The 27,387-nt window shown below is 39.3% G+C and overlaps 2 protein-coding genes across 12 annotated transcripts in view; one reads left to right on the plus strand and one right to left on the minus strand.

The window, feature by feature from the left end:
- Window positions 1-390: 390 nt before the first annotated feature.
- saxo2 (stabilizer of axonemal microtubules 2) lies at window positions 391-8,335 on the minus strand. Its single transcript, XM_053635541.1, has 5 exons — window positions 8,072-8,335; window positions 6,949-7,128; window positions 6,555-6,757; window positions 4,546-5,449; window positions 391-3,748 (listed from the first exon to the last, which is right to left on the minus strand). Exons 1-5 carry the CDS (start codon window positions 8,107-8,109, stop codon window positions 3,724-3,726), a joined length of 1,350 nt encoding a protein of 449 aa, XP_053491516.1. The 5' UTR covers window positions 8,110-8,335; the 3' UTR covers window positions 391-3,723.
- A 53-nt stretch (window positions 8,336-8,388) lies between these two features.
- Window positions 8,389-27,387, plus strand: part of efl1 (elongation factor like GTPase 1) — a 154,576-nt gene continuing 135,577 nt past the window's right edge. Inside the window, exons 1-11 of one of the 11 annotated variants that reach the window (XM_053635535.1) lie at window positions 8,994-9,009; window positions 10,609-10,711; window positions 11,587-11,702; window positions 11,862-11,955; window positions 12,062-12,451; window positions 12,775-12,842; window positions 12,934-13,018; window positions 13,135-13,268; window positions 16,379-16,516; window positions 16,987-17,204; window positions 25,242-25,365. In XM_053635535.1, the coding sequence (XP_053491510.1) occupies window positions 12,982-13,018; window positions 13,135-13,268; window positions 16,379-16,516; window positions 16,987-17,204; window positions 25,242-25,365 (651 nt within the window). In that variant the 5' untranslated portion in view covers window positions 8,994-9,009; window positions 10,609-10,711; window positions 11,587-11,702; ... (2 more) ...; window positions 12,775-12,842; window positions 12,934-12,981. The other 10 variants (XM_053635536.1, XM_053635537.1, XM_053635539.1 and 7 more) reach the window with 10 other exon arrangements.

Here is a 27,387-nt window from a genome sequence, read left to right on the forward strand (position 1 = left end):
CATTGTAAATTGTTGTACATAATGTGTTTTTTAAAGTGCAATATTGTACATTGAGTGTAGAGATTCTGGACTTATTTTCTTACTTGCTAGTGTAGTTTACATTGTAATCCATATTTAAGACTACAGAAAACCTTATCAATTATTCACGTGGATAATCCATGAGTTGACTACCATGGCCTTCTGTATTTAAAAGCATGCGACTTAATTACAGTTTGAAATGTTTGAATAGATACACAAACCATTTGCTGACATAATTACAGATATATAACAATAGATGGCTACTGACGTGTAAAAACATTCATCGTGTTTGGGATGGTGACAGTTTTGATTGGGGACTGTCTGGAATTCCTCGACACTTCTCTGTGTTATATAATATAAAGGAAATAAATACACTTTTGAGAAAGAGTTTATTTTTCATTTTGATCATCGCTTGAGTACAATTTTGGCACATAAATATTTTTTTTTCACATTTAGACTTTTAGTACATTCCATACAATTTCACAAGTGGGAGAGAAACATAAGCTGGAATTTATCAGAATATACTGTAAAGTATTGTTATATTTGTTGTGTGTGCAGCCTATATGTTGATGTAACATTTGTTGTAAGAATAGATTAGGCATGAATGAAATGTACACAATTTCTTTAGTTTTGCACTTAGCTAACAAGTAAAGGAAGCGCACAGCTAGTAGTTTAGCATTGTACAATGTGCATATCGAAATCATGATACACCTCCAACGACAGCAAGTTGATCTGTTGTCATAAGGCGGAGACAGATGGATGTAAGTGCGAGCTGTTTATTAGCTATGCAAACCTGCAGACAAACCCATGGTCCAAAACAGATACTGTAGACGCCGAACTTCGGGCAAACCAGGAATCTCGACCAAAGACAACACCCCATTTAGAATTGTACAGTGAAATAACAAAACCACGCAGAAAAGTAAGTTCAACTAGACTTTAGATTTTGGGAAGAAAGTGCGAGTGGTGCTTGCCCATGCAAAATCCGACACTAATATGCAACTGAACATGAGCTACGTGTGTACATGTTTGTTGAAGCATAACTAATTTGACCTATATTGGTAGTCGTAATGATTATATTTAACTCCAGGTTTTAATATAATAGGCTTTATGGCAGTCCATTCATGTGCACATGACATCACTAAAACACCCATAATGCAATTCTTCTCATGGAGCTGAGTGTTTTAACATATCACATGTCTACAGTATGTTATGGTAGTTTTGTGATTCCACTTATTTTGGGGGTTAATGTGCATGTGACGTTCACTTGACATCACTAAAATACCCATAAAGCTATTCTCCTCAGTCAGCCAAGTGTTTTGGTATAGTATATGTCTACTGTATGTACCAATAGTTTTGTGGTTACCGTCAGTTTTGTTGTGAGGTGCACATGACACCATGCAACCCATAATGCAATTTTGCACACTGGATCAAGGGTATTGTCATCCTCCATAATGCAATTCTCCTCATTGAGCCGATTATTTTGATGTATGACATGGCTAATAAGTAGGTTAGTGAGAGTGAGCTAATGTCTGGACTTGATTGGGTTTTGAATTTGTGCACAGAAGGCTGTTAAAAATTGTCTTTGTTTAACCTTTTGATCTTTTGTTAAAAAAAAAATCAAAAAAATACTCTGCTCTCATGGATATCAAACAATTGCAAACAAAACACAGGTTTATCAAAAATATCTTTGTTATATATAGGAGTGGAACAATTACTGGGACCCTTTTAGTCAATACTTTGTGCTACCTCCCTTTACCAAGATAACAGCTCTGAGTCTTCTCCTATAATGCCTGATGAGCTTGGAGAATACATGCCAAGGGATCTGAGACCATTCCTCATACAGATACAGAATCTCTCCAGATCCTTCACATTTCGAGGTGCACACTAGTGAACTCTCCTCTTCAGTTCACCCCACAGGTTTTCTATGGGTTTCAAGTCAGGGGACTGGGATGGCCATGGCAGGACTTTGATTTTGTGGTCAGTAAACCATTTTTGTGTTGATTTTGATGTATGTTTTGGATCATTGTCCTGTTGGAAGATCCAACCACAGCCCATTTTCAGCTTTCTGGCAGAGGCAGTCAGGTTTTCATTTAATATCTGTTGATATTTGATAGAGGCCATGATGCCATGTATCCTAACAAAATGTCCAGGTCCTCTGGCAGAAAAACAGCCCCAAAACATTAAAGAGCCATCACCGTGGGCATGAGGTACTTTTCCATATGGCTACCTCTCTGTGTGCACCAAAACCACCTATGGTGCTTATTGCCAAAAAGCTCTATTTTGGTTTCATCTGACCATAGAACCCGATCCCATTTGAAGTTCCAGTAGTGTCTGGCAAACTGAAGATGCTTGAGTTTGTTTTTGGATGAGTATAGACGATTTGTTCTTGAAACCCTTCCAAATAACTTGTGGTGATGCAGGTGACTTCGGATTGTAGTTTTCAAGACTTTCTGACCCCAAGACACAACTAACTTCTGTAATTCTCCAGCTGTGATCCCTGGAGATTTTTTGGGCACTTGAACCATCTTCCTTATAGTGCATTGAGAGAATACAGACACACGTCCAATTCCAGGTTGATTCATAATATTTCCAGTTGACTGGAACATCGTAATTATTGCCCTGATGGTGGAAATGGGCATTTTCAACGCTTGTGCTATTTTCTTATAACCACTTCCCATTTTGTGAAGCTCATCAACCTTTTTCCACACATCACAGCTATATTCCTTGGTCTTACCCATTGTTATGAATTACTAAGGGAATTTGGCCTGTGTGTTACCTCATATTTATACCCCTGTGAAACAGGAAGTCATGGTTGAACAATTTCCTGTGCCGAGTCACCCAGGTGAACTAAAAACAATGTCATGGGAAATATCAATGGGAATATACTTCAAATATTTTTTCTCATGTGATTTCATAGGTGTGCCAATAATTGTTGCAAACCTATATTTAACAAAGATTTGTTTTTTTAATAAATCTGTGTTTTGTTTGCAATTGTTTGATATACATGAGAGCAAAGTATTTTTCTGAATTTCTTTAACAAAATATCAAAAGGTTAAACAATAAAGACAATTTTTCACAGCCTTCTTTGCACTGTATTAGCTTCTATTACTTGAAAGATACATACTATACATTAGCCTCATAGCTCGAGTGCAAAAGAAAAGAGGCTGAGACTTTGGAGACAAAACATATCCTGGCGGATTGATTCCATTTGCAGTGAGGGGTTAATATGTTTTATCTTAATCTTAGGCCACATCAATTCCCTTACCAGTGAAGGTTTCATAAACTGTAAAGAATTTTGCAATTGAAATCTGGAGCAATATAATATAACAGCATGTAATTTTGTATAGTGTATTACTTGCATAAATCTAATTGCTATACAGTTTGAATTCTTTTAAAACTTTTAAACCTTTACACCTATTTTCATTTATCATGGCAACAATGTTACAGTAGTCTAAAGATGTTTCATGTCTTAATTCTTACCTTTTTAAATACAAGATACACTGCATTTATTTAGATTCAGTTGGATTTACTTAAAAAACAACAAGACTGATTAAGGCTTAAGTTATGAGAGATTATATTATATTATATTATATTTTATTTATTTATTTATTTATTTATGTATCTGTGATTTAGCTAGCTTTGCTCTTATGACATCATGGCCAAAGCATTAGGAGCCTGCACCTCACACCCTGCAGACATCTGCTCCTAGGAGCTCAGTTTATGGAAGAACCTGGATAGACAGATGGATAGTAAATGCAATAAATATAATCATAGATGTATCAGAGAAAATATGTAATCAAATCAAACAAGGGATCAGTGGTATTGTTATACTACACATAAGGTTCTAATAAAATGATAACAACTAAGGAATATAACACTTGGGGCATGCTGTTACAGGAAAATAATCCAAGTCGGCGTGGTGTGATGCAGCCTGATGTGTTGATTATTTTTCTACAAAAGCACGGCCCAAAGTGTTATTCCATGTATATCCCTGCCAATGATTACCATTTTATTTCTAGTTATATTTAATGTTGTGGAACATTTGCAAGACAAGTTCGTTCCTGCTATCACTTATGCTATAGCAGCTATCAACTCACCAGCCTTTCCTTTCTCTCTTTCTTACAGTTAATAAGACATAAAAAAAAACATCCCACTTGAGAACACAGGATGTGCAAATTCGTCTACCCTGAACACTTTAGTAAGGAAATCTACAGACAATTACATAGCTCTGACATTGGAGGCACCTTCAATATATATCAAACGTCTGCTTACAGAAAGCTTTCACATGTAAACTACTATATGTTTGTCCACCATACTAGTCCCTGTGAATGAATTCTTATATTTGAACGAGCACATTAATATAAACCATTCGCATTACAGTCTGCATTACTTGATGAAATAATTCATCAACACCTTCTGACCAGTTGGATTTGAGAATTCAGCAGTGTTATGGTATAACATAAAATGCAATAATAATAATAATAATAATAATAATAATAATAATAATGATAATAATATTGACCAGACCTGTGACCTCTGTCATCAACCTTCTCAAAGACAAACCCCGGAATTGGCTCCAAGCTGGCTGGACATATGCTGATCTTTTTGGGTGTGAACTCAGTGCGGTACATGGTTTCTTCATCCAAAGGTGCTTCGCTCCTCAGTGGGGCATTGATTGGCTTGCAGCTGATATTGGGCTGCAGTTGGTGCTGGATGTAGTGGGCCTTAAAGGTGCTCATGTCCTCCATCTTCCCACTGCTTCTGTGGATTGCTGGGGGTTTGCAGATCATTTCTTGGCGCTGGGCTTTCCAGGCTTTAAAATGATCCTTCATGGTGGTTTCGCCTTGAAAAGGAACAGAGGAATGAGTTGGCCTAACCAGAGGCTTAGCGGAGATGAATGGCTGGATATGGTGTTTGATGAAGGTTGTGCCAGTTGTCGTGGTCAGATCCATTTCCTCTGTAGGACTTGTGTACTCTGACATTTTCTTCACCCGTTGTGGAGACGCAGCCCACGTCTGGAAGCGATCTCGGAACTCAGTGCTGGTCTGGAAGGGTGCATCGTAGGACATTTTGATGTGTTCAGGCTTACAGCTCTTGGGCATTTTGGCCGGCAGGCCCTGGAAGTCATGCCGGTGTGTTGTGAGGTCTTGGAAAGGCTGGTCACTGGGTTTGTACTCATGAGGAGCTTTGACAAAACACACATCCATTGGGTGAGGGATATAATGCAGCTGATTACTGGTCACTCCATCGAAAGGAGCATCAGACAGCTTGGCTACATATGAAGGTTTGAAGCTCTCACGTGGAACAAGACCTCGTGGAATGAAATCATCCTGGAATGTTGTGGCGTTTCCAAACTTCTCAGCTGGAGGATGGTAAGACAGTTTGGGTTTACGGGACTTTCGCATGCTAATTTCCCACTGACGGAAATCTTCTGCAGAAGAAAAAAAAAGAATAGTTTTGCTGATTCTAAGTGGGGTAATCACAAAAATTGAGGCAAATGCTGGTATTTATAAGTGTTCTATAACCCAAGTCATTTTTCTCAAGTAAAAACCTAGAATAATAAGTAAGCCCATTAACTTTATTCAGTCATTCATTATATATATATATATATTTAACCATTTTCATGTAAATATGTAATAGGGGTTTAAGACAATGACACTATCTGCTTTTGTTTAATGTGTTTGGGTTTAATCTGAAGTCTGCATTTTCTTCTTCTTCTTCTTCTTTTTTTTTTTTAAATTACATATGAACCCTACCACTATGCCCTCAAAAACACTGGAAAACACTGGAAGAAAGACCCCTCATATGTAGAATGGTCAACACTGTCAGCATGGTCTATTACAGAGCTCTGACATTTACTAAGGATGCAGTAAATGTATTGTGCAATGCTGCGTGTTCATGTTGAACATTCCTGCAAGCTTTGTATCTGACTGCTTGCTTATGCCTGCATAAAACCTCCTGCTCTTGGGATTTTGCATCTTTTTGCCCTGTGAAACTTTTTGCAAAAAAAATTAATATCTATATTTGTATCTGTTTAAAAGACATCATTTATTCAATATGAACAATGTATTTGGTTACATCCCTAATATTAGGTTACAATGTATTAGGTTACAATGTATTTGTTGGGTGACATCCCTAATATTAGGTTACATCCCTAATATGTAAATTAAGCATGTGTAATAAAAAAACATATGTACAGTAAATAAAAGCTGGCCCAGAATTGAGCCTTGTGCAAAATGTTAAAAGATGCTTGGCTCCATATAAATGCATAGAGCAACATTTTCACCATCAGTTACATCATCAGTCTGCATCATTTAATTTATGTCTGTAAATCTGTATGTTACTCAAATTTTATCACCCAAAACATGCACATGTGCATCTGTTTATTTTTCCAAGATGTGTGAATTTTCTTTCATGCTACTTGACACATGGTTTTCCCCCTCCATCCTCCATGTCTATGCCAGTGTACAACATAAATAAGAAAAAGAATAAACCTTCACTGGCATTTATGAGTACTCCGCATACCCCTGTATTACCTTTATAGGTTGGTACTGTGTCCAGCTTCCCATTAGCATGTTGTATCCTCTCCTTTGGGAGACGTGGTAAAACAGGCTGTAGCTCAAAAGGGACAAACTCCTGGCTGTACGTAGTGGCCAAGTCAATCTCACCTGGATTAGGTTGGTATTCAGCCCTTTGTTTTACAGGACGCTGGCTCACTTCATATGGAACAAAATCGGACCTGATGCATGTAGAAACCAAACAGGGCAGGAGCAGTAATGTAAACAAAGATTTTACAAGCAATTTTAAGGACCTAGTTTAAGTCAGTGGTATGACCAATGTGCCATATACAGTGCTATGTTAGTGCTGTGTATATCGTATATGGTTAATCAATTTATATGCATTTATAAGAAATTAGAAAGGTTTGTTTACCTAAAGGTGGTGGTTCCCTCCATCTGTTCGCAGTTATTCTTTACTTCCTGTTTGGGCTTAAGACTCTTGGGTGGCTGATAACTCTTGTATTCTGGGTATTTCTCAGTGTACTCACTCAATACACAACCTCCGTTGCCCTTATTGTAGAGCGCTGTGGGCGGGTGTGCGCAACGGTGCCGTCTACAGACAGGTCAAGAAAGAAAAAACCCTGCTTTTTACTCACTATTGTTTTTGGATATACAGAAGTGATAATCATTGCCGCAATAGATTGCAATGCATTGGTTAAATCTCTCCAAATCTCACTAGCCGATGAGAGTAAATTGCAGTTAAGCCCCGCCCACATGAGAGGTTTATACCAGAATGGCGAGCGTAAACGAAAAGTTTGATAGCGTAAACAAAAACTCAGGCAGCTCATTCATTAACCGTGATTGTACGAAAAGAAAGCTTAGAAAACTATTAACAAAGAATATTGTTTATTTGAATATCATGTTTAAGATTTTTTTGCCATTGCGTTCTCTCTTTTCAGTTTCAGAGTGTTTTTAAGTCTTTCTCGTTGTATATTATTGTTTGTTTCTTGAAACGTTACGTTCAATACTTTCAACACAAATTTCGTTCCATACAGCGACGTGCTCTTTATCCCCATTTTCAATGAATTCATAGGTTTATGCAAAATGATACCCAGTGATGTCAGTGATATATAGATAACCTGACTGCCCCTTTGGAGCAGATACACACTAGTCTCATAAACCAGACTTTACAAACCCTGACATTACAAACTCAATATGTTATCTCATTTATATGACTACCTGCGTTAAACACAACTCTTTATATAACCTTAAAAGACAGACTGGTGTTAGCTTTATTCAGTCTGCTTAATCCAAAAAATTGACTGTGTCACAATGCTTAAATTTTTTTTTTTTTTAATTCTTTAATTGAGCTCCTTGTTTCATGATTGGATTAACTGTCAGTGGTGTATGAAAAGAGTAAAACGAATCCCTAATATAAATAACTTATAAGCTAACTAATCAATAAATGATCGGATAAAAGTAACAACATACTTTGAGAACACTCAACTGGAATTATTATTAGCTTATGTAGGGACAGAAATAGCAGCAGCTCTTACCCGCAGATGCAGATCTCACACAAACACAGCCGCTTCATGTTTGCAACACTGAAACAGGACAGACTTTAAATCGGCTTTATTTAATTCCCGTCTCAGGAGCCGCACTAATTCACTGCCAACCTCTCTACACTGCGCTAGCGACTCACCACACACCACACACGTTTCTATGGCAGCGAGTCTCCATGACAACAAATACAGCCTCTTGACACTGCAAATATCGAACGCCCAACGTCAAGCCAACTTTATGCCAGTCGTCTTGACGACCAATCATCAAAGTGCCACTGGCATAAAGTTGGCTTAACGTTGGACGTTCGATATTCGCAGATATGCGGAAATTAAGGGACTGTCTCTAAAGTTACATACGACATTGTTATACACGTTTCTAACTTCAATAGCATTTGAAGGGAATGACTTACAGTCATATAACCAACTGTAAAATGTTCATCCAGGTGTCAGGTATGACGCACACCTTTTAGATTTTTGATATTTATTAAAATAAACTATTAAATCATATGTAAATTTGATATGAATTTCACTACAGAATGGGCCTATACACAAAATATACCATAAGTTAAAGCTCAATAGCATTTGAATGGAATGATCTACAGTCATGAAGCCAACTGTAAAATGTTCGACTAAGTGTCAGGTATGATGTCAGTGTCAGCTCCCATAATCCTCCAGTCTAGACAAAATACCCGGATGTTTCTACGCCTTTTGATTAAAATGATTATTATTATTATTTTTTTAATTATAGCGCGAAAATTAACCACAATGTCTTAACTTTGTTAAACACGGATTAATTCAAATACCGCACTTGCTCGTTAAACGAATCCGAATTGAGTATCGTTCAAATTCTATTGATCCTATTGGGAGATTTGCTTTAACGTCGCGGTGACGTAATAACGTCACTACGCTACTTCCGGGAAAGCGAAAACAACGTGAGTAGAGCTTGTCATGTGTTTTTGCTGCTTTACTGTCTCGTCTCGTCCAGTCTAGTCTAGTCTTTGCAGCGTTAATTCGAGGTGCTTGTGTGTGTGTTCTACTTTCAGAGCCGTGCGTGTGTGTCTTGTTAACTGTAGCGGAAGGTAAATGCTTTAGAAAGCTTAGACATAACATTTAGCTGGGTTAGCTAGCTGAATAGCAACACGGCTAACGACAGGTTTTCAATATGAAAAGTTGCACATATGCAGTGTTTAGGAGATTAACACATAAGCATGCAAGGCTCCTGTTAGCTACCCTGCTAACTTCTGTATTCTGGGATGCTGGTTACTATAGCAACGCATGGTTGCCAGCTGCTGCTATGTGGTAAAATCATTGGACGTACTTGAGTAGTTTTTCTCGTTTTTTCACATTTCTTGCTTTCAAAATAAGTAAAACTTTTTGGCACAGTGCTAGAAAGATGCATGAAGTCTTTTCCCTGATTCACGCAGTCAACAAAGGATTGAGTAAAAGACAACCAAGCTGCATTCTCTAATGGGGTCAGGGCTAAAGGGACAATACTGACTTAAGTAGGGATACCATTTAAAAAAGAAATAATACTAAAGCATCCATCCACCTTCTTATACCGCTTATCCTTCAGGGTCACGGGGAACCTGGAGCCTATCCCAGGGAGCCTCGGGCACAAGTCGGGGTACACCCTGGACAGGGTCTCAATCCATTGTAGGGCACAATCACATACACATTCAAACACTATGGACACTTTGGACATGCCAATTAGCCTACGATGCATGTCTTTGGTTTGGGGGGGAAACCGGAGTACCCGGAGGAAACCCCCACAGCACAGGGAGAAAATGCAAATGCAGCGCACACACAGGGCAGTGGCGGGAATCAAACCCCCAACACTGAATCAAACCCCCAACACTGGCGGTGTGAGGCGAATGTGCTAACCCCTAAGCCACCGTGCGCCCTAATCCTAAACCATATATTTAGGAAATAAACTTGAGTCTTATTTAGTAAGTAATAGTACCGTCATATTAGCAACAGGTAACGTTACCTCACATTATGACATTTCCCATTGTTCTTATTATTCAGTGTTTAAGTTGTTCTTTTTTTGTCCCCATGAAATCAAAATGGGTGTTTTAGAGCTTTATGTAAGCCAGTGTATATGTTTTTTAAAAATGACTAAAACGTGTTTTGTAGATTTAATTTTATAGTTTATTATTTGCGAGAAACTGTGAAAATCTTGTTCTGTACTTGTCCTGTTAGCGTCCAATCAAATGCTCTCTAGAACACATGTCCCGCCCCTGTAATCAAAAAAAAGTTACTTTTCCCAGAATCTTAACCATTGTTATAGACCCATCTGAAACTATTGGAACGGCAAGGCCAATTCAATTGTTTCTGGTAGACGCTACATTAATATTTTGATCTCAAACCCAAATGTCTTCAGTCTACAGCAAAAACAAATGAATTGGCCTTTCCGTTCCAGTAGTTTTGGGGGGACTGTAATGGTTAAGATGTATCTCTAAGAAGAGTTGGACTAATCTACTTTGTCACATTCTGAACATTCATCTTTTTTCTTTTCTTTTTTTTCTCCCTAGATTATCATTAAAATGGGCCACACAAGTTTAGAAAAAATTATTGCATTACAGAAGAAAACATCGAGCATTAGAAATATCTGTATTTTGGCCCACGTGGATCATGGTAAGTTACAATTCAGTTTGTTGTGAGGATTATTTTTGTACAGCTTTTAAAAGTGATCTCGTTTTGTCATTGATGGAGGTGGATATAGTTCATCGCTTAATATAGACCAAATCAATGGCTTACTATAGACCAAATTACACAACAACAAAGAACTTGCTTCTGGCTGGATGAGGAACTGGTCCAACTGTGTTATCCGAGTCATTTAACCAAAATATTAGAAAAACACAACATTTTTAGGGGTCTGAAAAAAAATATCTATGTATGGTATGCTATATTTCTGAAAACTACAGACATTCCTGCACTGAAACATGCTTCCTTTTGGCTTGTATCTCAGAAGTAAAGTAATCTGTTTACCCCCAAAATATTATGACGTTATGATATTTTGACAGCCGCTGTCTGATCACAGTCCGAATTAATTAGGCTTATGTCCATTTTGCTACAACACTTAGCTATCAAATAACTTGAGCAAATCTTGACTGTGTGAGGAAATCACACACAGCCAGCAAAGTTTTAGCAAAGTTTTAAACATCTTTAAGCAGGACTACTGTTGAGAATTTTAAAATCTAAAATAGTTTTGACTTCTTTAACACTTTTTTTTGCCTAATGCATCATTCCATATGTATTATTTCATAATATAAATGACCTCATTATTATTATAAAATAGTAAAAAAACAACTCTTCTATGCACATGTTTCTTCATATTTTTTGACTCCTAGAATATGTGTACATTTGGCTTTATCCTAATCAGTGGTACTACTTTTAGGGATAGAGATATTATGACATGCAGAAACAACAATCTGCGTGCATGCAAGTGGCCACATCAAACATACCCCAATCAGCCATAACATTAAAACCACCTACTTAATATTGTGTAGGTCCCCCTTGTGCCAACAAAACAGCTCTGACCCGTCAAGGCAATGACTCTACAAGACCTCTGAAGGTGTGCTGTGGCACCAAGTCGTTAGCAGCAGATCCTTTGCTAAGATGCGAGGTGGGGACTCCATGGATCGGACTTGTTTGTCCAGCACATCCCACAGATGCTCAATCAGATTAAGATCTGGGGAATTTGGAGGCCAAGTCAACACCTTGAACTCTTTGTCATGTTCCTCAAACCATTCCGGAATTTTATTGATAGTGAATTTTTCTGCAGTGTTGCAGGGCGCATTATCCTGCTGAAAGAGGCCACTGCTATTAGAGAATACTGTTGCCATGAAGAGGTGTCTGCAACAATGTTTAGGTTGGTGGTAGGTGTCAAAGTAACATCAGCATGAATGCCAGGACCCAAGGTTTCCCAGCAGAACATTGCCCAGTGCATCACACTTCCTCCACCAGATTGCTTTCTTCATATAGTGCATTCTGGTGCCATCTCTGCTCCATATAAGCGACATACACACCCACCCAGCCGTCCACATATAAGAGAAAATGCGATTCATCAGACCAGTCCACCTTCTTCCACTGCTCCATGGTCCAGGCGTAGGTGCTTTCGGCAGTGGACAGGGGTCAGCATGGGCAGTCTGACCAGTTTGTGGTTACTCAGCCCCATAAGCAGCAAACTGTGATGCACTGTGTGTTCTGACACCTTTCTATCATAGCCAGAATTAACTTTTTTAGCAATTTGTACTACAGTAGCGCTTTTGGTAGGTATTAACTACTGCATACCAGGAACACCGCACAAGACCTGCTGTTTTGGAGATGCTCTGACCCTGTCGTCTAGCCATCATAATTTGGCCCATCTCAAAGGCGAGCAGAAACCCATTTTTCCTGCTTCCAACACGTCAACATTGAGAACTGACTGTTCACTTGCTACCTAATATATGCCACCCCTTTAAAGGTGCCATTGTAATGAGATAATCAATGTTATTCACTTCACCTGTCAGTGGTTTTAATGTTAGGGAAGATCGTTACACACCAGTTTACAGCTGATTCTATTGAAACTGAATGAGTATCATCAGTTCGTTTATGTTTAATTAATCTTGCATGTTAAACCTGGTTACTTTTAAGCCTTGTTTCATCATGTAGTCACCTTCATCAGCTCATCATTCCCACATATGAACTGTTTACAGGGAAAACGACACTGGCAGATTGCTTGGTTGCAAGCAATGGCATCATTTCCACTCGCTTGGCAGGGAAGGTGCGTATATTCTGTTCAACAAATGCCACCTTCTTTGCTCATTTTCTTTTGTTTCCTTTCGTGTCATAATACCATTTCATTGTATTTGTAGCTCAGGTACCTGGACAGCCGGGAGGACGAACAGATCCGAGGGATCACTATGAAGTCCAGTGCCATTTCATTACACTATACGGCAGGTACATTTGTGCATGTTTTGGGTTCACAGCCTTGAACCCGCACTACACAGTGTGGATCAGTATGAATGTGTTGTTTATTGTTGTCGTCTCATCGTTGTACGCACCATGTTTCCCAGGAGAACGCGAATACCTCATTAATCTGATTGACTCTCCCGGACATGTGGACTTCTCCTCTGAGGTGTCTACGGCTGTAAGACTGTGTGATGGAGCCATTGTCATCGTGGACGCAGTAGAAGGAGTGTGTCCTCAGGTATGAAGTCATCTTTGGTGGGTTATTGGAAATGAAGTCTTAAATACTTGGCATTTTTCCATATTTTTCACTGCCTCTATGTTATACAGCTACAAGGTATAGTAAATTTGTAACTGGCAACTGAAGAATAATTTTTTTACTAGCTTGGTTATTGACAGTAAGCATCAGCATTACACTTCAAGTACGATTGATGACATATAGCAGAATCTAATTTTGTACCAAATGTTTCAGGTTTTCCCCTTTACCTGGATGAATTATTTTCATTGGTTTTAGGTAAAAAAAATAAAACATAGGCTGCGTCTGAATATCCTTACTACCCTACTATACAGTAGGCGAAAAGCAGTACACTAAAGGAGCAGTATGTCCGAATTCTCAGTATTCATACAACAGTTGGTGAGAAATACCAGGATGACCTGGACTGCTTCCACTGAGATTCTGCAGTCGGGAACCAGTGGGCACTGTGCTATCCCATAATGCAACAGGACTGGCGCGGAAGAGCTGTCAGAATCAAAAATGGCGGAAGGCCACGCATCAGCTCTTTTTAAGTTGTAGGTCACATGACAGTGCCAACATGGCGGATATAGCATGTCCGGATTGTATTCATACTACACACTTATACATATCAGTACGCACTGTACGAACGGCCGAGCAGTAGGTACTGAATTGAATGCAGTAGGTACTGACACGGTACGTGATTTCGGCATGCTGTTTTAGGAAAATAAATGTTGATTACTTTCCTATTACAGTACTTCCAGAATTGTTTTATTTCTGTTATACCATAGCCAACACTTAAAAAAATAAAAAATAAAAAATAAATAAATAAATAAATTAAAGAATATGAAAAACAAGTTACTCAGTACGTTTACATGGACAAAAATACTCCGATATTAACCCGATTAAGACAATACTGTGATTAACCCTCTTACCCCGTATGGCCGAAAAACCGGCTTGCCCGTCTTTGATCTATTCCCGTAAGGACCATATACCGGCTTGGTCGTCTATGCCAAATCCCCGTAAGGCCGATATAGAGGATTTACAGTGTAAACGTTATCCCCGTGAGGCCGGTGTACCGGCATTACTCTGCTATGATTCCTTACTTATTTAATTATTATTTTTTGACCCGGAAGGTTGATGACGTCATGACGTCACGACGTGATTACGTTATTACGCCGGCATTACGATGAAGCTGATCCAAGCGTGAATATTGGTGTAATAGTAGAAGTGAACTAAAAATGCCAAAGCGAAAAGCTAATCGTGTTCCAGCTAAAGTTACACCTACAGTGAACACAGGTACATCTAAAACAGTGAAAAAAAAAGAGAAAACATACACAGTTACACAGGCGAGAGCGAGGATTCTAGATAGTGACAGCAGTGAAAGTTCAGGCGATGTTGAAACCGAAACTGATAGAGACGCAAACTCTCCTGATTCAAACCCTGTTCCGTCTTCATCTTCAGCATCAACCAGTGCGACTGACACTGCAGGGGTCTGGAGTCATAACGGGACCATTTCTGTGCATTCGTGAAAACACTACCTGCTGGTCTGATTATCACCAGAAACTTGACTTTTGGTGCTAAAATGCATTTATTTATTTATTACTTACTTGAATTTATTCAAAGGCATTGACCACGCTGATGCTCGTATGGTACTTCTAAATGAGTAGAAGGATTTTAGCGAGCATTTTTCGTCATTTCTCTAGTTAAGAATTGTGCTCTAAGTTTAGTAAAAACACTGAACTGCTTCATTTTCAAAGTAATATTACACAAATACATTATTATAAGTTGTTTCAAGGCCTAAAAATGTTAAAATTAAAATGGTGATTTTGGCCCAGGAACTCAGGGTTGGCGTGCTGTTTCTCTGGGGAATAAAGGGTTATGGGACATAATACTGTGGGAACTTGGGGGTAAGAGGGTTAAGACACTGACATGTAAACAGCAATTTTTTTATTACCTTAATCCGAATAAAGTCATACTCGAAATAAACACAAATGGAATTAAGACGTGGAGTATTCCTATTTTAGTCGCATTATCACAGTGCATTATAGACACGTACACACCTTAATCACACTATTAACATCGTGTGGGAGTTTTCACCGCCTTTTGCGACAGGACACGTACACACACGGCAGTGCTCAACCGTTTGATGGCAAACAAGAGAGCACGGCTGCATCCGAAACCGCATACTTACCTACTATATAGTAGGTTAAATACACGCATTTCAGCTACTATATACCAGGTAAGTACGTGGATTTGGACGTAGCCCACAGCTTCAAGCAGTCGTCTATTAGCACGTGTAGCATGACAAATAATTAACTGCACTTGAAGCTTTCGTAAAATTAAAAATGAAACCCCCAAAACTGTATATGGTACCATAATGAAGACCAACTGTATGTTGACGTGAAATTCTGGAGGGACGTTGGACGGCGTGGCGTGGGGACGTAATGACGTGTGCCATTAATCCATCTATGTTCTATAACATGTAAAACCTGAACATGAAAGGAATATTCTAAAATCAACTCATGTAAACACCTTAATCACAATATTGTCTTATTCAGAATAAGGTCAATAATTACATTACTGCTGTCCATGTAACTGTTCTCACTGTTATCACTTACATAATAGCTACTATAAATAGTTGTTCCCTCACAAGCTTCTCTTTTTCTTTCTTATTTTTTTTCCTCGGTCCTGAAGACTTTCCCGTGACAAACATCTTTACCTCTAACTGCTACAAAGCGCTGACACTAGTGACTCCTTCCTCAAATGCTAAATAAACTTTGAGCAAACTGTAGTTTGAATTCATCCAGAATCATTGTCATATACTTTTTAATCACATGGCCCAACACTGATTCACAGTGAACAGATGTAATGAGGTAAAGCAAATATTCTCTGACTGTGAATCAACTCCCACGGTTTCCATATTAATGAAATAGAGTCAGATGTCTGTGGGTGAATGGGACAGTCTGCTTTGTGAGTTTTCTTAAGGTCAAATGTTAGCATTCACATTCCACAGAGTCTATCTAAGCATAACGATTAGACTTAATTCTGTTCATTTCATTATTAATTATTATTATTATTATTATTATTATTTTAAAGCAATTTTATTTCTGCTGTAGACGCAAGCGGTGTTGCGCCAGGCATGGCTGGAGAACATTCGACCTGTGCTTGTTATCAATAAGATCGACCGGCTAATCGTGGAGCTCAAGCTTAGTCCTCAAGAGTCCTACAAACACCTCCAGAAAATTCTTGAACAAGTAAGGCTATACGATATGGTGTATTATGCTTACATTTCTGTCTGTTGCAGTCGTGTTGTACCATGTGGTGTAATAAGATCCTAATTGTGTGTGCGCATTCGAGTGGGAATGCATGCCTCTGTATGCTGATTTAAATAAATAAGAAATATTTAAACTTCCCCATTCTATCATGCGTCTTAAAAAATGCTGAAATCATAATGCGTTTAGCAAATTTGAATATGGTTGGAGGGAACGTGACATGATCTCTTCAGTGAAAAACAATCAACAGGGATTGCTTTTTAAGAATGAATTTACACTGAATTTGCAACAGAAATGTACAGGATGTAATTCCTCATTGCATTGTAGTTCACTTTAATTGGTGTGTTGCAGTAGTGATGCACACTGTTGAATTTTTTTGTTTGTTAAATAGACTGGTGCTTTTTATAGTCTGGGAAATAGTGTTGTGATTGAGTGAAGTGTGTGTTGTGCAGGTGAACGCTGTGACAGGGACTCTGTTCACAAGTACTGTGCTGGAGGAGCGGGCAGTGAAGGAGGCACAGGTTCAGGAAGAGTGTCCTGAGGCCGATAGAGGAGAGCAGGTTTATGACTGGAGCTCAGGCCTGGAGGAAACGGACGACTCACATCTATATTTCAGCCCTGACCAGGGCAACGTGGTGTTTGCCAGCGCAATCGACTCCTGGGGCTTCAGGTACAGCACACACAGACTGGCTTTAACTGTTATCATTAGGCCTTTTACTTCCATGTATGTGCAAACACGTGAGGGTATCGTCCTAGGAGTCAGCCATCATACATGTACATCTTGTACTATCAGGGGCACAGTTTGGGATTTTCTCTCCACAAAAGCCAAGCACATTGATAGTGCATTTTAAAAGAAACATCACCTTCTTCTTCTTCGTCTTCGTCTTCTTCTCCTCCTCCTCCTCTGCCTCCTCCTCCTCCTTTCTTTAGCCCTTAGACCCATCTGGTGGAAAAATTGTGAAACAGAACATGAGGCACAGCAACAACTTTGCACGCTAACACAAATCTTGGTCGACAAGTTCAGGACCATGCCCTGAGGCTATGCAACACATTTCGTGATGGCACTACTTAATGGTAAAAAAAAAAGAGCCGTTTTTGCTACTCCTAATCCAAATTTTGTCCAATCTTCACCAAATTTGTCTCACATCATTTTGAGACCTGAAGGCTATCTGATCAATTAAAGGAATTCTGATATTCAAAAGCTTTCTCCCATAACGGACTGGCAAATGTGTGAAACTACAAATCATTCTTGGGTCGGCTGTGGCTCAGGTGGTTGAGCTGGTAGTTGTCCACTAATCGTAGGGTTGGCGGTTCGATTCACTTCCCACATGCCTCCACTTGCCAAAGTGTCCTTGGGCAAGACTGCCCCAAGTTGGAGAACCCCAAGTTGCTTCCGATGGCATGGTAGCTCTGCTGCCATTGGTGTGTGAGTGTGTGTGTGAATGGGTGAATGAGATGCACTGTAAAGCGCTAAGGTTGAAAGGTGCTATTTACAGTGCATCCGGAAAGTATTCACAGTGCTTCATTTTTCCCACATTTTGTTATGTTACAGTCTTATTCCAAAATGGATTAAATTCATTATTTTCCTCAAAATTCTACAAACAATACCCCATAATGACAACGTGAAAGAAGTTTGTTGAAATCTTTGCAAATTTATTAAAAATAAAAAACAAAAAAAGCACATGTACATTAATATTCACAGCCTTTGCTCAATACTTTGTTGAAGCAACTTTGGCACCAATTACAGCCTCAAGTCTTTTTGAGTATGATGCTACAAGCTTGGCACACATATTTTTGGGCAGTTTCTCCCATTCATCTTTGCAGGACCTCTCAAGCTCCATCAGGTTGGATGGGGAGCGTCGGTGCACAGCCATTTTCAGATCTCTCCAGGGATGTTCAATCGGGTTCAAGTCTGGGTTCTGGCTGGGCCACTCAAGGACATTCACAGAGTTGTCCTGTAGCCACTCCTTCGTTATCTTGGCTGTGTGCTTAGGGTCGTTGTCCTGTTGGAAGATGAACCTTCGCCCCAGTCCAAGGTCCCGAGCGCTCTGGAGCAGGTTTTCATCAAGGATGTCTCTGTACATTGCTGCATTCATCTTTCCCTTGATCCTGACTAGTCTCCCAGTTCCTGCCACTGAAAAACATCCCCACAGCACGATGCTGCCACCACCATGCTTCACTGTAGGGATGGTATTGGCCAGGTGATGAGTGGTGCCTGGTTTCCTCCAGACATGACGCTTGCCATTCAGGCCAAAGAGTTCAATCTTTGTTTCATCAGACCAGAGAACTTTGTTTCTCATGGTCTGAGAGTCCTTCAGGTGCCCTTTGGCAAAGTCCAAGCGGACTGTGGCTTCCGTCTGGCCACTCAACCATACAGGCCTGATTGGTGGAGTGCTGCAGAGATGGTTGTTCTTCTGGAAGGTTCTCCTCTCTCCACAGAGACTGGAGCTCTGTCAGAATGACCATCAGGTTTTTGGTCACCTCCCTGTCCAAGGCCCTTCTCCCCCGATCGCTCAGTTTGGCTTGGCGGCCAGCTCTAGGAAGAGTCCTGCTGGTTCCAAACTTCTTCCATTTACGAATGATGGAGGCCACTGTGCTCATTGGGATCTTCAATGGTGCAAAAATGTTTCTGTACCCTTCCCCAGATCTGTGCCTCGATACAATCCTGTCTCGGAGGTCTACAGACAATTGCTTGGACTTCATGGCTTGGTTTGTGCTCTGACATGCATTGTTAACTGTGGGACCTTATATAGACAGGTGTGTGCCTTTCCAGATCATGTCCAGTCAACTGAATTTACCACAGGTGGACTCCAATCAAGTTGTAGAAACATCTCAAGGATGATCAGTGGACACAGGATGCACCTGAGCATTTTGAGAACAATTTTGAGTGTCATGACAAAGGCTGTGAATACTTATGTACATGTGCTTTTTTGTTTTTTATTTTTAATAAATTTGCAAAGATTTCAAACAAACTTCATTCATGTTGTCATTATGGGGTATTGTTTGTAGAATTTTGAGGAAAATAATGAATTTAATCCATTTTGGAATAAGGCTGTAACATAACAAAATGTGGAAAAAGTGAAGCGCTGTGAATACTTTCCGGATGCACTGTAAGTGCAGACCATTTACCATTATTGAATCCCTTTGCCTATAGTTATGGCTCTGCTTTCCTGTGATTGCTTATGCAACAGTTGTAGTAAATTTGTGAATGTGCGGCTCACTGAGTATGGGTGCTTTAAATACTTACTGCATTATTATTATTATTATTATTATTATTATCATTATTATTGTTATTCAACATAATTTTCAGCTGTGGCCCAGACACCAAAATTTCAGCTCGGACAAATAACCTAATGTGGTATTATTGCTAGCTAACAAACAAACATGAAACACATCAGCACTTAATGTGCTCCCTATAGCACTACATCAGACTGATCAGGTTTGCATTCGGACTATCCATGAGAGCAGAGTATTTTTGTGAATTTTTTTTTAACAAAAGATCAAAAGGTTAAACAATAAAGAAAGTTTTTCACAGCCTTCTTTGCTCATATTTACCAAAGGTGCCAATATTAGTGGAGGGAACTGTAAATAAATACATGTGAAATTTAAATTTGTACATAGCAGCAAAAGTCTATATGAAGCAGGGTTTTCCTCTGGTTGATGGACAAATCACTGTTTACTGTCATACCTGCGACTGACCGAGGCTCTTGTCTCATTGGCATTGATTCAGAATATTCTTTAAAGGCTATTGGAGAACAGAGACCTTGATAAACCTGGCTTGTCTGCAGTTTGCATCCTTGCTGCAGTTCAGTAAATGTCCACTAGATAATGCTCTCGTCAAAGTTTTTGTCCTTCGCAGCACCCACCATTCTCTCGCCATCATGTTTTGTTCTAACACAGTAATTTTACCTCTCTAATGTGTATAATTACAAATAGCTCGATATTGCTGGCTAGCACTAAAAGCGTAATAATAATGTTTACAATCCGGGGGCTCCTGTCGTGTTTTTTTTTTTTTTTTGGAAAAAAAAAAGGTTTTTCTCTTGTTCAGCATCAGGTTTCATGGTTTTAGAGAGACTCTGTGAAAGCACTCAGGACTGAAGTGCAATAGTGGATGGATTGGAGTTTTAAAACTAACACTCTTGAGCAATAAAGGCCCATGAATATATTTAAAAAGAGCCACTCTCATGTCTCAGTGCATCCATGTGTATGTGGTAATAAATTACACATTAAGCTTAGCAAAGTTTTAAGTAGTGAACAAATTGCTCTATTGAATGGCTGTAACAGGTCAGCTTTTACAAAAGAGTAGGAAGAACAGGCTATTAAAGGTTTCATAAGCTTTAGGTAGGCCAATTAAATCATGTCTACACTATTTTTCAAATCAATCTTCTAACATTATGTGAATGGAGTACAGTGACACAATATGGACAAAAGCAGCATATTGCAATGATATTGCTTCAGAAAACAGCTTATACAAAAATTCTCAAATCTTATTGGCCAGAAGGTGTTAATTAATTTTCAGTAACAGCGTGACAGGTTCAGTAGTGCGAGCTGCAAGGCAAATCACAGCTGCATATTAATGCGCTTGTTCTAATACGTTTTCATATCCATAGTATCAACCGACACAGAGACTTGTATGGCAGACACTCTGTATATACAGATAATTAAAGTGTGTAATCATTGATATGGTGAGGCTTTCTGTGAGGAGATGTTTGTTTAACATTTTTAGAAGGAGTCTCCAGTGTCAGTGCTTTGTAAAAGCTATAGGCAAATCTGTAATGTTGAGATTTAAGACATTTGACAGAGGGTCTTATTAACTTCAGTCGAGAAAAAGGGAAGCTGGTGAGGGAATGAAGTTTTATAGCGACTATAATGTAAGTGATAACTAGAATTAACTTCTCTGAACTTCCACAACATTAAACACAACTGTAAATGGATAAAAAATATGATATGATGTTCATCATAATCAACAACAACAAAAACAAAAAGTTTAATTGTTAGTTTTGGCAAATTGTTGTGGTATAAGAGGCATAAAACTCTGAGATGTGGTGTTATAGGAAAATAACGAACCTTGGGATGGTAATGCATCACACTGGTCAGTTTTCCTATAATATCATGCCCTGTTATATTTTATTCCTTACCTGATGAACCAAAATTGATCATATATTTGGATTCACCTACACCGATATGTTCACAGAATGCAACAAATACAATTATGGATGATGGACTATATTACAAGCTTCTAAAGTATCACTATTGCAAAGCCAATGCTGGGCTAATGATTAGTAAACAGTATGTTGTGCAGCTCTATACAGTATATAGACAGTACAGGCAAGTCTCAGTCTGCCACGAACTGCTTTTATTTCAGACCTCAAAGCTAAAATATTTATCAAACAAGTCTCCCATCATTCCTCACCTAGAGGTTTAAATATCTGCAAAGTGTGCTCTTATTGACTGAAGGCAGGATGGATGTGCAGGATTTCTCAAACAGCTGAAATCAAATAGTGGTTTTGGTTTTGGATAACTGTTACTTTAACAAAAATAACACACATGAAATGCTTTTCCAGCAGTCGGAAAGAGGTTTCGTCATGCTGAGCACCCCCTTGATTGCTTTTGTTCTAAATAAAAAGCTCTGATTTTTGGAATTGTGTATCAACTTCGCTCATATGTTCCGTCCATCCTTCCATCCATCTTCTATACTGCTTATCCTTCAGGGTCACGGGGAAACCTGGAGCCTATCCCAGGGAGCATCGGGCACAAGGCGGGGTACACCCTGGACAGGGTGCCAATCCATCGCAGGGCACACTCTCACGCTCATATGTTAATTGTAGTAAAAAATGTATATATAATAAAATAAATAAAAACTTGTGTTCAAATGTCTGAGTACAGTGAGTGCGGTGTTCTTGTTGTTTTTGTTATGGTACATTCTCACACACACACACAGCGATTTTATCGCTGCAAGTCGCCAGTAGGCGTTCCTACTACTGGTTGCCATAGTAACATGGGTGGCACAACTAGCATTCCACTTTTGACAGCAAACCAGTTTTCTTGCTACTAAAATGAAACATTCTGGAGAGAGAGTGATCTTATGTAAAATTCACCAGTGTAGATCTGCATCATATCCTACGAGATGAAGGAGAAGCAGTGTGTGCTCTTTGCCATTGCGGCCAACTGTCTGCAGCAAAATCGCAAGCGGCAATTAGCTTAGCCTATGGCCTTAGTGCATTTAAAGCAAAATAATAATAATGAAACACATTCTTTTTTTGCTGAAATTGAGCAAAATCCCGGTGTAGCTCCTGTCTCAGCAAATGAGTGTGTCATTCATCAGAGTGTCATTCACTATATGTTTGATGGTGACCGGGAGCTGGACCGCAGCTCTTCGGCCGTGTGTTTCCTGGGTGAAGTGTCCAGCTTGGGGCTGCTTGGTCCCGTGCTCCGAAGCTGTGACAAGCCGGACACGTCACCCAAGATAGGAGCTACACTGGGATTTTGCTCAATTGCAATAAAAAGTGAGTTTGTCAGTATTATTTCTTTTTATTATTATATATACTTTTTGTGTTCAACAGGCTAAGTTCTTAAGCTAAGCTAATCGGCTAATGCCGCAATGGTGCTGCTTCTGCTAGTGAGCACGGATGGCTACATGCGCTCTACTGTCTTCACTCCCGTTGGTAGTCGCTGCACCAAGCTCCATCATAAAGTTAAACTTTTCTCAACTTTCAAAGTTGAGAAATATCCAAATATATGTGTGTGTGTGTGTGTGTGTGTGTGTGTATATATATATATATATATATATAAATATAAAATATGATAAACCTGTGTTGTGTTTGCAGTTGTTTGATATCCAAACAATAAAGACAGTCTTTCACAGCCTTCTTTGCTCATATTTACCAAGGGTGCCAATATTAGTGGAGGCACTGTATGTGGTTCTTCCCCAAACTGTTGACACAAAGTTGCAAGCACACATTTCTCTAGAATGTCTTTGTATGCTGTTTTCCCTTCACTAGAACTAAGAGGCCCATACATGTTCCAGCATGATAATGTCCCTGTACACAAAGCGTGCTCTGTGAAGACAGGGTTTGCCAAGGCTGGAGTGAAAGAACTCGAGTGGCATGCACAGAGCCCTGACCGCAACCCCACTGAACACCTTTGGGATGAACTGGAACACTGACTGCACCCCAGACCTCCTCACCCGACATCGGTGGCTGATCTCACTAATGCTCTTGTGGCTGAATGAACACAAATCCCCACAGCCACTCTCCAAAATCGAATGGAAAGCCTTCGCAGGAGAGTGGAGATTATTATAACAGCAAAGATGAACTACATGTGGAATGTGATGGGCAAAAAGCAGATATACGTGTTATAGTCAGGTGTCCACAAACCTCTGGCTCTATAGGATGCCAGAGCCATATCTCCCTGCAGTTCTCGCCAGGTTTCCCACTGAAGCTAAGGCCTGGTCAGTACCTTGCTGGGAGACCTCCTGGGGGAAAACTAAGGTTGTTGCTGGAAGTGGTATTAGTGAGGATAGCAGGGGGTGCTCACCCTGTGGTCTTTGTGGGTCCTATTGCCCCAGTATAGTGACAGGGACACTGTACTGTTTTGGATGAGACGTTAAACCGAGGTCCTGACTCTTTGTGGTCATTAAAAATTCCAGGACACTTATCATAAAAGAGTAGGGGTATAAACCCGGTGTCCTGGCGAAATTCCCCCATTGGCCCTTCTCTATCATGCCCCCCTAATAATTCCCATCTCTTATTTGGCTAAATCACTCTCTCCTCTCCACTAATAGCTGGTGTGTGGTTGGTGTTCTGGCACACTGTGGCTGCCGTTGCATCATCCATGTGGATGCTTTACATTTACATTTATTCATTTAGCAGATGCTTTTATCCAAAGCGACTTACAAATGAGAAAATACAAGCAAAGCGATATCAAGCAGAGAACAATACAAGTAGTGCTACCATACAAGATCCATTAATTGAGTTCCAGAAGAAGCAAAGTTCACAAAGTAGAGGTGTAAGTGCCAGAGTAGGATTTTTTATTTTTATGTATTTATTTTTTGTATTTATTTTTTTGTATTTTTCTTTTTTATGGGTTGGTTAGGTGTTCACGGAAGAGGTGGGCCTTTAGCTGTTTTTTGAAGATGGTGAGAGATGTGGTGGTTGAGGACCCCCCCCCCCCACTATGTAAAGTGCTTTGAGTGATTAGAAAGCTGCTATATAAATGTAACTAACTAACTAATAGCATGCATACTGTACATATTCACATTCTTACTCATATTCGTATTTACTGTACCGATCTACCAATGAAAGTATATTTGCTGGTAAAGACCATTAGGGCTGAAACTAATGTAGAATTATAGATGTCAAGTTCTTTGACATGTTTCAGATTTTAGACACATAAAAACCAACTTCACTCCACTTTCCAAGTGCAAAAGCTATTCTGTATGTCGCTTGCAGATGAAAGGCACTCAGTGGCACTTTACCCAGCAGACCGAGCTCACAGTTCAGCGGGCTAACACTGATCTGTCGCAGAAGACATGTGGCTATTGAATGTGTTTATTGAGTAGGGAATTTAATATGTACACTGCCATTTATTTTTGCTTGTACAGGTCACAGTGGTATGGGTTCTGTTTATTTTATTTTTCTTTTTTTATTAAATATGAAATGAGCGTGTGATTGATATGACTTTGTAAATGCACATCTTGTTATTCTAGCATCCATCAGTTTGCACAGATCTACAGCCAGAAGATGGGGATTCGCTTCGAGGTTTTACAGAAGACCCTGTGGGGGGATTTCTACCTGAATGCCAAGGCCAAAAAGATCATGAAAGGAGCACAGGTACAGTAGAGTTGTGTCAGTGCATGAGTGTTTGCTGTAGTGTTTTTGTACTTGATAATAGACTGAGACAGTGTTTTTCAGTAGTGTCTAGACCACTGCCTTTTAACACAAGCACTTTCCTTTAAGCTAGAAATAAATAAATAAATCGTGGTCTAAAAACGGAAAATAATATGGAAATTAATATGGACTTGACCTCCCTTTGCTGCTATAACAGCCTCCACTGTTTTGGGAAGGTTTTCCACTCGATTTTGGAATGGGACTATCTGTATTTCTTGTATAGTTTAGTAAATATAATATTGAAGTTATATTCTGTAATGACAATCAGGTTATTACAACTATGCATTACCACTGTATTTGAGCATAATGAGATTTTCACTCATTCACAGAGTCTGATCCCAGAGCGTGCACTGCTGGGCTGAAATGTTGCCAAATTGCTGTTTAGATTATAGGGATACTCTGCACATATAGCATACTCTGCACTATAGTATGCATATTGTATTTTGGAGATTTTCTAGCTTGAAATCATAACCATCCCAAGTAAAAACGCACTCCTCCAGTCGCGGTTCTTCTGGAGACTTTGACTGTCGCACTTGCTTCTTATTTTTGCAGCAAAACCCAGCAGCCTTCATTATGTTTTTTTTGTCTGAAAAGTGTCTCTTACCGCTTAATATACTGCTTTCTTTACTGACATACAAACATTTTTCTCTAACATTAAATTTTGTGCAACTTATTAGAAAACTAATGTTTGGGAATGTACTGACTTGATAATGTAGAATTCATAAAATAAAAAATCTTTAACAAAGTTTGTGCTAAAATAAATGGGTGTCTAAAACTTTGCAAAGTACTGTGTGTACGCAGCAAAAAAAGAAACGTCCCCTAGCATTCAACTGCTTTTATTTCCAGCAAATTGCTTAACGTGTTAATATTTGTATTAACATAAAAACATTCAACAACTGAGACATAAGTTGAACAGGTTTCACAGATGTTTGACGAACAGAAATGGAATAATGAGTCTCTGAACAAAGTAGGGGTCAATATTAAAAGTAACAGTCAGTATCTGGTGGCCTCCATCTCAAAGCAAGAACTGACAAATCTGATGCAGTCCATGAGGATGAGATGCACTATAGTACTTAAAGCAACTGGAGGCCACCAGATACTGACTGTTACTTTTAATATTGACCCCCCTTTGTTCAGGGATTCATTATTCCATTTCTGTTCCTCAACGTCTGTGAAACCTGTTCAGTTTATGTCTCAGTTGTTGAATGTTTTTATGTTAATACAGATATTTACACTTTTTAAGAAATTTGCTGGAAATAAAAGCAGCTGAATGTGAGAGGTCGTTAAAGCAGTTGAATGTGAGAGGTCGTGTGTCTGTGGATTGGTGGGATAAGCGGTCTAAAGTGTGTTGTGACAGAAACAGTCCTCTGTTTAGCCACCCTGCTTTTCAAGTACCATTTAGTATGTCCACTCATCTCGCTGTCCAGAGTCAGTTATGGTAATGGACAGCACTTTTCCTCCTGAAACTGCACTATACGGCATCGAGAGGACACACGTGTACACACACACATACACACACGCGCACACTAGCAGTGGAGGTCTCATTAGCATCCAGCTCAAGCCATAGGGCCAAATGAAGCAGAGATAATAGACCTGGACACAGATCACCACTTAGCTGAGCATCTGCGCTAACTCCAATAATGGCATTCATGGCATATTTCTCCATAGTTCTTTTTTTTTTCTCATTCATGTCTGAGGGCCTTTAAATGGCCTTTAAATCTCAATTTTATTTTGAGATTGAATGGAAGAACGTTCTAAAAAATGCTTTTTTAAGATTGTTATAGATTTATAGATTGATTGAAGAAGAGCTTAGGTAAATGTTATGACAAATACTTTTACTAAGTATGTTCCTTTATAGCACAGCACTATTGGTCAGAAGTTCTGCTAGTTCTGCAAGACAAGGCACAGGTGTAAATTAGTTTGCACATTCTAATACATTGTCTTTTCTGTAGTAACACCTTGCGC

The sequence above is a fragment of the Ictalurus furcatus genome, chromosome 10, assembly GCF_023375685.1.
Source record: "Ictalurus furcatus strain D&B chromosome 10, Billie_1.0, whole genome shotgun sequence".
Classification (NCBI taxonomy): domain Eukaryota; kingdom Metazoa; phylum Chordata; class Actinopteri; order Siluriformes; family Ictaluridae; genus Ictalurus; species Ictalurus furcatus.

Coding starts and splice junctions, on each gene's coding strand:
- saxo2 (XM_053635541.1), bottom strand. CDS start 8,109: ATGAAGCGGCTGTGTTTGTGTGAGATCTGCATCTGCGG. Junction 6,758..6,948: donor GAGGGAACCACCACCTTTAG/GTAAACAAACCT, acceptor TACATGCATCAG/GTCCGATTTTGTTCCATATG. Junction 5,450..6,554: donor CACAGTACCAACCTATAAAG/GTAATACAGGGG, acceptor TTTCTTCTGCAG/AAGATTTCCGTCAGTGGGAA.